Source organism: Arvicanthis niloticus, chromosome X (genome assembly GCF_011762505.2).
Source record: "Arvicanthis niloticus isolate mArvNil1 chromosome X, mArvNil1.pat.X, whole genome shotgun sequence".
In the NCBI taxonomy this organism is placed as follows: Eukaryota; Metazoa; Chordata; class Mammalia; order Rodentia; family Muridae; genus Arvicanthis; species Arvicanthis niloticus.
Window position 1 is genome coordinate 10,122,248 of NC_047679.1, and position 11,487 is coordinate 10,133,734.

General features: G+C 40.4%; 1 protein-coding gene across 1 annotated transcript; it reads right to left on the reverse strand.

Moving 5' to 3' along the window:
* Positions 1-10,385: 10,385 nt before the first annotated feature.
* H2ap (H2A.P histone) lies at positions 10,386-10,897 on the reverse strand. Its single transcript, XM_034486394.2, has one exon. It carries the CDS (start codon positions 10,824-10,826, stop codon positions 10,473-10,475), a length of 354 nt encoding a protein of 117 aa, XP_034342285.1. The 5' UTR covers positions 10,827-10,897; the 3' UTR covers positions 10,386-10,472.
* Positions 10,898-11,487: the final 590 nt, after the last annotated feature.

Here is an 11,487-nt window from a genome sequence, read left to right on the forward strand (position 1 = left end):
TTTTAATTTATGAGATAGACTCCTATCACTGTGGGCAGCACCATCCTCCAGTCAGGGTTGTTGGACTATATAAGAGAGGAAAAGGGTTGGTTAAAGACTGAATTAAGCAGCAATACAGGAGCATTTGCTTTTCCATGCTTTTGACTGTAAATGTGATATGACTAACTGCTTGACTTTCTCCCTGACTTGTATTCAATGAAAATCCAGAGTTATAACTCAAATAAAACCTTTTAGTGTTTATGTTGTTGGTTTTTGTCAGGGTATTTTTATCACAGCAACAGAAATAAAACTAGAAGAGAAATTGGTAGTGAGCTAGTAAGGTGATTCAGTAGTAGACCAGGACGATGTGGCTTTATGCTTTAGAGTGTTTCTGTATTAAGGAATGTGGAAGCGAGTGGAACTTTGATTTAGAAAACCTATTAAGTACTTAGCATTCACATGACAGTGTAAAAGGATTGTCCACGTATTACTCATTTTGCAGGAATGAAAGATAAAAGATTATGGAGTTCATGGACAGCAGCTGAGGCAGGGCAGAGTTCCTGCAGAAAGGCCCCAATAGGGTAAAGGTGATGCCTCCATTGAAATGGAGATACTAGGGACACTGAAGATGCTGAAACTGTAGGATGTCCACAAGAGCTGAAGTTGTGCAGTAGAGCTGGCCTACAAGACAAGCTGTATGTACTATTAGCAGCAGAGTTGGAGAGGTGACACTGCAAGCCTCGGATACCAAACAGGGAGCTAGAAAGGGTTTGATTTATACTTGAGACATTTGTGAAAGGTTTTGGATATTTTAAAGTGCTGGAATTACAAAAAAATCTATGGGAACTTTAATTTTGGACAATATTTTACATTATTAAATAGCGTCAGACTTTAGGGACGAAGGTTATAAAGTTATGGCTTAACATAGCACGTGCTATGGCAAGTTAATACGGGGTAGGTTGTGTCAGTTAGTTTTAACTGCTGATTTGACATAAGTGAAAGATACCTGGGAAGAACTACAATAAAGAATTAGCTAAATCAGTTTGTTTTGTTGCATGTCTGTAGGGAATTGTCCTAATTATTAATTGACCCAGCCCACTATGGATGGCACTATTCCCTAAGGTGGGTTGTCAGCTGTATTTGAGTAAGGTAATCTAGCCAAGAATAAGGAAATAGGTATTCGGATGTGTCTTTTCTCTCTGCTTTTTGACTGTGGATGTGTGATTCTTTAAGTCCCCGCCATGAGTTCCCTGCAATAATGGACTATAACCTGGAATTAGAAATAAACCTGTTCACCCTCTAAGCTGCTTTGTGTTGAAGTGTTTGTCACAGTAGCAGAAAGGAAATTATAACACAGTACTCAGGAGTTTGAGTCTGGCACATTTTACTTAGCATGCTGGTATCCAGTACCATCTACTTTCCTCAAAAGGATATAAGTTTCATTCTTCATAGCTGAATAAATGCTATTGGTGTATATATACAGCAAATTTTCTCTACCCAATTTTGATGGGCATCTTTATTGGCAAAAAAAAAATGCAGCAATAGGCATGAATATGTAAGTATCTCTGTGGTGTGTTGAGTATTTCCCAGGAGTAACATGGATAGATTATATAGTAATTCTACCTTGCAGTTTCTGAGAAACCTTCGTACTGATTCCCAAAACAACTAGGTTGGTTTATGTTCCTTCCAGCAGTGTATGAGGGTTCTGCTTTACGAACATCCTCAGTAACATTTGGTGTCATGTGTGTCCTTTAATGGTAGGCATTCTAATTGTGTTGATCTCCATTAATTTCCATTTCCCTGGTACTTGAAGTTGTAGGATAGTTTTCAAATACTTATTGGCTATTTGTTTTTCTTGTTTCATTAACTGTCTATTCAGTTAATCTGCCATCAAACTACTTTTTTTTTTTTGCTGATTTCCAGTAGCTTGAGCCGTGCTGGTGACCAAGAAACAGAGGAGCAGAAACAGAAGAGAGCAGCAGACATAGTAAAAGTAGAACTGAAGAGATGCCAAGACCTGAGCAGTTAGTCAGCAGGCAGTAAAAGCAACTGACAGTTAAAGAAGCTTTTTGTCAGTGTCCAGAGAAGGAAGAACAGTGATAAGAAGATAGAGACAAAGGAGAGAGGGCAAAACGCGGAGGCTAAAGAAAGATAAGAGGCTGTCAGGAACTTAAAAAAAAACTGCATGTTACAGTCAACACTTTAGGGTCAAAAGTCTCAGACTTCAGGCTGAGAGTTTTAATGCTGGCAAGCTGTCTATGGATAAGGGCCCTTATACCCGGAGCCTATATGGGTAGTGCAACACTAGAGGGTATCACTTGCTACTGCTTGCACCACATGGACTACTGCCAGGCATTAAAAAAAATGAGACCCCCAGAGACCTTCAGGTCTTCTCGTTGTCTGGTTTTGCTTTCTTTCCACGCAGAGCAAAAGAATCCTCAAGAAACCGATTTGTGAAAGTATTATATATACAGCATCTTGAAAGGAAAAAAAATGAAACTTTGGAAGATTATTTCCCCAGGAAGAGTATTCATTTGAATGAGCACAATCAAGTTCTTTAGGGGTTACAGTAAGGGATCTCAAAGATAGGATACTAGGAAATTGAAAATAGGAGTCAACTTCAAGTATGGAAGAAATATCATCCCCAACAGTTGGTCAACATTGCCTTTCCTCTTTCTACTCTGTAGGCGATTTGGAGGTTCTTTCTGGTCAGTTCTAGGTAATCTGAATCTGTGAATACGGAGAAAAAAAAAATGAAACTCCTGAAAGCCTTCCAAATGGACTTCTGAAGATCTTGTTTGCATAGATCCCTCTTCTAGGATGCCCAAACTTATAAATTCAAACTTCTTCTGGTCTGTTGAGCTTTTAGTCCTTGTTCATCCTCAACCCAGGAGGGCCTCCAAGAACTGCCTGGAATCCAGTTTACTATGGCGTTGCAAAGTTTGTCCTGAGCAGAGCTCTTGAGTGACGGCTTAGTTACTTTGCTTCCTTTCTGTCCTGATTCACTGCTTTGTTCTGCCTAGTATACAATACCCACAAATAGCCCATATGTATGTCTTTGAATTTTATAATCATTTATAAGAATGTCTGGGCTAGTACCAGTTACTTCATCCTTGTCAGAGTAAAATCTCTTAAGGTCGGCTAGGATTTTTTGACAAGAATTAGTATCTAGTTTTACATAATCGTTCACTACCATAATCCCTCAAAACCTAACATTTCATTTGGGATATCAGTAATGTGGTTAGAGACTTATATCAGGACTGAAGGAGAAATCCTTTACTGATGTATGTTTATTCTTTCATTTATTATATGTGTGTGTGCATGCATGCCATGACACATAGATAGATGTCAGGATAGGACTTGTGGGAATGTTTTCTCCTTCCACCATGTGGGTTGGGGATGTAACTCAGGTCATCAAGCTTACAAAATGTCTGAGTTTTAGTCCTATCAGATGGCTTTAAAAATGTGTATTTACTGCTTTAAACTTGGAATTCAGACATCTGAAATAACTTTCACTTTGACAAACTCTGGGTGTTGTCAAGGCTACACAACCTCCATAGGTTCTACTTGAAGATCTGTTTCCTTGCCTATACCAGTTCCTAGAGTAGCATTTATTATATCTCTTGTCTTATGTCCTTTCCTCTATGGTTAATACAACTTACATAGTACCTTATTTCATTGGCAGAACAAAACACATTTGCATCATTCTCTCAGTCTTAAAACTCTGAAGCAATTTTAGTATCGAGTCAAAACCTAAAATCTTATCATTCAGTCCAGCAAGGCTATGGGCTAATATGTTCTAAGACAATTTTCTTCTTCAGTTGTGGTCATGTTAAACTCAAATGCAACTTATCTTCTCTCAAGTAGAATGCAAAAGCATCAAAATTATTCTTTTATTCACTGAGGTGGCTCAAGGGGTAAAGACAATTGCCACCAAGCATGAAAATCTACATTCTAGTACCTGGAACCACAGTGAAAAGGAAGAATGTCCTCCCACAAGTGTTCACCTGATCTCCAAACACATGCTACAGTACACACACACACATTTAGAATAGCTAATATATTAAGAGAATAGGTATTTGTCAATTTCAAAAGAGAGAGAGAGAGAGAAGAAGACTTCATGCTCTCAAGAAATTCTATTATCCACATAGAAATTGCTATTAGGTCTCAAGACCTCGAAATCATACTATATATCTTAAAGCTCTATTTTAGGCCCATGATGTAACTGTTTGGGGTAAACGCTTCACCCTATGTCTATTTATTCTTATCTCTGGGAAAAGTTTAACATTACTGATGAGTATTCCTGTGTCTGTTCTTTTGATTCTTATTTAAAGTATTATTTATAACTTTCTAGTTGCTCCATAAGTTAAAAAAGAAACACTTCAATATATGTTGCTACATATGGTGCCACAAAACTATAATTTTAATACTTTGAGGCCTAGGCAGGAGGATCATGAGTTTCAGACCTGCCTAGACAGTATAGTAAGATCATGTCTGTGGTAGTTTGAAAGATGTTCCTATAGTCTATGTTGGAATACTTGGTTCCCAGTTGGTGGAACTGCTTGGAAAGGGTTAGGAGTTGTGGGCACGTTAGAGGAGGTGTGTCACTGAGGGCAGGATGACTTTCAATGACTAGTACCATTCTCTGTCTGTCTGTCTGTCTGTCTGTCTCTCTGGTTCTACTTGCAGATCAAGATGTAAACTCTTAACTGTTCCTGCCACATCTTTGCTCCACCACCATGGACTATAACCACCTGAAACCAGAAGTCCAGTGAAATGTTTCCTTTTTGTAAGTTGCCTTGATCATGGTGCTTTGTCACTGCAATAGAATAGTAACTAAGCCATTGTCTCAAAAATACATCTTTAAAAACATGTTCACTTCATATCTGTATGAGTGTCATACTTTGACATTGTTTTAAAAGTTACCTTTTTTATAATTTTAGAGGTCAAATCAAATTCTCGGTACATTCATCTGTCAGGGTCAGAAAAATTTCATGGTTTAAGCTTACATACGGACTTTTCTTAACTCACTGGGAGGATACAAATTACTCACAGAATATTGCCAGTTGTAATTTCCCAGTGTCAATTTTCTGAGCTACTAACTTGGTGTTTGCTTGATTTCAGATATGTAAGGACTATTATTATTTTTCTAAAATATTGGCAGGATGAGATGAAAAATTTGGGTTTTATCTCTGATGATTTTAAGAACTCCAGAAATGTATTTCTGATAAGTGAGACCTTATCTATCTGCAGCCCTATGACCCTGAATGAACACTATCTGTTTTTATTTTAGAAGCTAAACAGGGTCAAATCTGGCTACTGCCTGAAGAAGTGGAGACCAATTCTCTGTTATGAGAGAGGTAATAGATACTCTTGGCTTGTCATTATTTTATTTATATGTGATTTTGAGATTAAAAATAAATTAAGAATCACAGCCCTTCGGAGAATGTAGTAGTTTTTGCTTTGTTTTTGCTTAAGTATCTAGAATAATATTTAATATGTCTCTGGCTATTCTTGACTATGAGTGAAACTGCAGAATTGAAGTCATAAGGGTTTCTATTGCTGTGAAGAGATACCATGACCATGGCAACTCTTATAAAGAAAAATATTTAACTGGGGCTTGTGTATAGCTCAGAGGTTTAGTCCATTATCATCATGGCGGGAAACATGGCAGAATGCAATCAGACATGGTGCTGGAGATGGAGCTGAGAGTTCTACATCTTATACCATAGGCAGTAGAAAAAGGCTGAGATCCACTAAGCCTGGCTTAAGCATTTGAGACCTCAAAGACTGCTGTCAGTAACATACTTCCTCCAACAAAGCCACACCTATTTCAACAAAGCCACACCTTCTAACAGTGCCAACTCCCAATGGGCCTATGGGGCCATTCTATTCAAACTACTATGGGGTGCTATATCTTCTTCCATGTCTGTAATTCAGAAATGCTTTGCCTTTCCATGAGCATGTCATTTTTTCTATTTCCAAGGATAGTAATACATTAGTTCATAGAATCTGTGAGTTGAAAGGAATTCTTCCCTGAGTGATCTAATACAATCGATTTAAGAACTGAAATTCACATACAGTTACACTAACCTTTAGCAAACAAGACTTGTTTAATATTTTGTTTTGGAATGATTTATTTGGCTTGCTAATTTCAGTGGACTAAGGAATCATCTGGCAGTTGACAAAATCTTAATCCTGAATGTTTGGACGGATTGCTTCTGGGAGAGATAAGCATTTGGATCTGTGGGCTGAGTCAAGACACCCTAACTGATGTTGGTAGATATTATCTAACTCACTGAAGGGTTCAAAAGAATGAAAAGGTGGAGAAACTGTAAACTTATTCTTTCTGAGATAAGGCATTCACATGTTCCTGCCCTTTGTCATCAGCATTCCTAAAATTAGGGCTTAGAGATTCAAGTTTGGGACATATGCCATTTCCCTAATCCCTCCCCCTTCCAAGACCCAATCACATTGCCAGGTTTCCTGAGTATGAAGCTTGCAGACTGTGGGCCTTTTGGTCCTGAAATTTGACATAACACATTTAAATAACAAATCTGTTTTTGAGATACCAGGCCTACACAGCAAGTCCTTGTGCAGAAGGGATGGCTCTGTAAGGCAAATGGCTTTTTATATTAGAACAGGAAGGATAGTCACATAAAACAAAGCTGAATTGGTACAGAAAATTTCAGAAAGTTTACAGAAACATAATTTGAAAGAGGAAACAAATTTGTTTTATGAGTTTTCAAGGATGACTCGTAGTTCATGAGTTAATGCATAAAATTTTCAGAAGGGGTTGTAAAGGCTTTAGAATTACATTTGTATACTGGATAGTGAACTTGGTGAATTGGACTTGCTCTGCAAAACAGACCAAGTTTTGTTGCAACTTGAGTCTGGCTTGATAAAAACATGCTGAAAAATTGCTCTTAAGATATGCCCATTTTCTTTGTTGGCAAAACTTTGGTTTAAAAAGCATGCACATCTATATGTATACACTTCTACATGTCACAATGTGCAAACTCGCCTTCTTCTTTTCTTAGTAATGTACTCCCAACAAATTTATATTCATAAATTTTATCATACTCAACCCCTATTGCCTGCTTATTCTCTTTCTCCTTCTAAGGAATTTCTTCATCTTCCCATCTAGTCCTGTTTTTATGTCTTGTATTTGGCATTTAATTAATTACATTTAATCAAGGTTCTTTAAATAGTTATTTACTGAAGCACAGGTGACTTAACAAGTGACTATGGTGCTGAGGGAAAAAAAAAACAACCCATGAAGTAACTGTTAACTGCCAATCACTACTAAGGAAAAGGACAATCCCGGCCCCCCAACCACCTTCCCATGACTGTTAACTGCCAATGGCTCCTCTGGCTTCCATGGTAAATGTGATAGGCTCTAAGCTCATTCAGAACCTGGGCAGTTAACCACAGCTGCCCAGCAGATACTATGCATGTGAACCAACCAACTTCCAGTAAATTATTCTCACATTATCATGCCCTGGATTGTTCTCTTTAATTTCCGCCCAAGAATGGTATTTTCCCCACCACAGCCCATGTTTTTACTAATCCCTCTCCAGAGAGCAGTACCATACTAGTCATCCCGAGGCCTTCTACATTCATAGCCTACCAGGACAGCTTCTGTAAAGAGAAAAAGCCCTGACTCTGACTTGACCCAAGACCAGGGCTAAGGAAAGGTTACCCTGATCATACCTTGATCCCAAGACCAGGGCCAAAGAAAGAACACACCCCAAGACCAGAGCCAAGGAAAGAACACTCTGATCCAGACTTGACCCCAAGATGGGGGCCCAAGGAAAGTACACACTGACCCCAAGTTGACCCCAAGATTAGAGTGAAGGAAAGGACACGATGACCCAGACTTATCCCTATGGCCAGGGCCGAAGAAAGGATAGACTGGCCCTGAATTGACCTCAAGCCCCAAACCTAGGGCCAAGAAACAACTCCACCAATCCTTGATCCATGAGCTTGCTCTAGAAATCCACTAATCCCCGAATAGGAAAACCCACCAATTCCTGAGCTCACCCAAGCTCAGGCATTGAAATGTCACCAATTTTTACTCCAGAAATTTCCACCCTCTAAAGCTCTGCCACTCCAAGAAACTCCATATAAACCCTTCCCTTCTGTTTGGTACCCTGCTGTTTCTTGCCCAAGCAGAGACAGGCAGCCTAGTGGGTTTTCTTCTCCCAATAAATCCCTTTCGTGAGGTTTGTTGTGTGATGTGACTTTGTGGTGGTATTCTGTGTTTTGGGACTGCCAGGATACCTCTTGGATCAGAGCTGTAACACTAGCATGAAGAGAGCTTTTTACTGGGGAGATCTTCACTATACAGGAGCAGAGCTGTAACATTTTGCCCAGGGAAGCCATTCCCCGAAGAAGCAGAAGTATTACACTTTCACTAGGGACCCCACTCTACCAGACTTCAGACCTCCATCCCAGCCAGAACAGAACTGTAACGGTTTTACTGGGGAGACAGTCTTCTTCCCTGCAGCAGCAGAAGCAGAGCTATAATACTTCCGTAGGGGAAGCCTTTCCGTCCGAGCTGCAACACTTACACTCCATCTTCCTCTTCTGCCACCTTTTCATACCAAGGCCACTGCTCACACCATCCCCATTAGAAACCCTCCCCCAGAAATCACAGTTTCTGTGCCACCCCCTACCTCAACCAACCAACCAAGTCCTACACCTGGGTGTTTGATGATCACCTGTATCCCCAAATGATGCACTGAAATGATTTGGGGGAAAATCATTCTACTTTAGTTCAACATTACAGCAAAACATTGTTTGTCAACTAAAACTGTTCATCCCACTTTAGCATACACACCACCTTCTGTCTTACTAAAAAACAAGGACATGAGGTTACACTTTTAAAGCTAGCCACCACGGTCTATTCTCTTATTTGGCCACTTCCTCCTCCTGAAGTTCTCAAAGTCCAGCTATCAAAGTATTGAAATCCAGCAATTGAAAGCTCCCTCTAGCTGTCCTGATTAACCTATCCAATTAAAATCAAATACCTCATCATAACATGAGGTTTCCCCTTTTACCTCTATAAACTGCCATTTGCCTATGGGCCATGTCTGTCTCCTCTATCCAGAGGCAGTTTTGTGCTCTCTCCCCTACTTCTGGGACAAGTATCCCTTGCCCCCTTATTCTCTTCCCCTTCTCCTTTGTCCTCTGTCTCCTCTTTGTTTCTTATTCCTTTCTCCATGTCCCTTTGAGGGAAATAAATCTCATTTGTGCTGAGAACTTAGTCTTTGGGGTCCCAAGCAGATACTGACCCTGTCAAGATGGATTAAGCATGTTGCATGAACGGCTCTGTGTGATCATGTACTTTTCATTTCTCAGACTTTGTTTACTGCCTGAGGTGGAATTTGGAGGTTGGACTTGTTTGATTCCCTATTGGCAAACCTTTACAAAGACAAAAGGCCTAGGAGGAGCTATATGTTCAGAGAATTAAGGGTGTATAGCTTCAAGTCTGAGATTCAATCATGTGTTAAGTATAAATGAAAACAGTATGATTCCTTCATCCAGATTTTTTTTTAAAAAGGACTAGTATTCCCACTGATTATAACATTCTGAATTGGCCTGGGACAAAATAGACAAATGGACAGTAGAAATAGCTGGCAAGCTAGATTCTCTGCCATATTCTACCCAGAAGTGATTAGATTTCTATAAAGAGGCTCTCCAAGAAAATATATCCTAAGACTAGATGTTTAACCATTTTTCCTCTTCTAAAATGGATGTTTCCTTCTGGCTTCACCATCAGCGCATCATTAAGTGAATGCTCTGTCCCATTAATGTCCATTCATGTGGCTCATACCTACTGTTTGTACCCCCTCACTGATACCCATTTCCTTCTGCTCTGAGACCTTATCTCCCATGAAAGAAGACTCCCTTGCACAATTTCTGCTCATCAGTAGTGTCTTCTGTGTTGCCATACTGAAAATACAACTTGCCAGTGAGGTTACAGCCAACTTTTATCTTCTCTGAAGCTTCTTTTGTACTCAGAGCCAACAAGGGAGCCTTCTCTGCCCTCCCTTCCACCTTCCCCTCCACCCTCCCCTCCACCCTCCCCTCCACCTTCCCCTCCACCCTCCCCTCCACCCTCCCCTCCACCCTCCCCTCCACCCTCCCCTCCACCCTCCCCTCCACCCTCCCCTCTACCTTCCCCTCCACCCTCCTCTCCACCCAATTCTTTCCACCAGGGTCATTACCCAAGCCACCCCCAGTGAGAAGTGCTCCCTTGATTCAAACACCCACTCCTAAGCATAACTTCCATCTTCCATTCTTTCCTTAGTATCTTGTGGATAACCTCCAACCCAGAGAGACAAACTGAAATAAGTCAGAACAACTAGCTTTCATTTAAACATTTTATTAGTATTCATGGACACCAGGGGAGCCTCCTCTGCTATTAGCCTTCATGGTTCTAGCTGAGTCTGTGAGACTCCCCACCCTTGGGTTGTGTACCCCATTCTTTAGCCATTCCTTCTGGGTCCAGGCATCTCATCAAACAGAGAGAAAGGCGTGTTCTTGAAGGCTTGAGGGGATTCACGGTCGTTGTCTCTCTGTCTCTCTCTATTTTGTGAGATATTTTGCTGGCTGTTGATGTTGGCTTCGGAGCCCACCACCTCCAGGATGTAGTCGGTAAGGTAATCAAGCATGGCAAGGAGGAAATCTGAAGTTGTGGAACCTAGGCAGGGGGTATATTGCTCCTCCTGCAGTAGACGGTACACATAGTTCACAGGAACCTGTACCTCAGGCCTAGAAGAAGGATCTTCCATCTGCTTGTTGTCACTGCAAGACTTTTCTTGGCTTTTCTTCCCCGACATGATGATCTGATGGATTGGGCTCCAGTAAGCTCTGCCTGGTTCACCAGCAGGACTGGTTCTCTGAAGAAAATGTTCAGTCAGGCCCATTGCACCCCCAGCTTCTGTACCTCATTGGTCAGGAGCTACCTTTATGACATCTTAGGCTTTGAGATGTCATTGGTGCCTAGTGGGTTATGGGTTCTGACTAGGCCTCAGAGCCTAGAAATATCTATCACAGCAGTGTGGCCACCCTACCCAATTTTGAGGGAACTGTAACTCTCCTCAGTTTATACTTGAAATAACATTGTAGAAATAATAATGTGTTTTTACTTTAAACTTTCTGTCTTTACACCCTTTCATTAATTACAGGGCAGAGATAAGCATGTCAAATACATTTCCTGGTTTGACTGTCTTCTCCACACACCATTGAGACCCATTTTCATTCAATTTACTTAGTAAAATAGGCTTGGTTAAAATTCCAGTACACCTTTAAACATTTATTTATTCAATATCTACGTGAGTTTTATCCAATTTCCAAAACATCTATTTTTTTGGAAGAGGAATGCTCAGTGTGTTTCTGGTACAAAAATGTTGGTAGCTGTACTTGGTGTTCCATTTAAGTCAGGATGTAGCTTTCTTGGATCTTGTTGGGTTAAAGTCAAGCAAGCCCCAGTATGTTGGG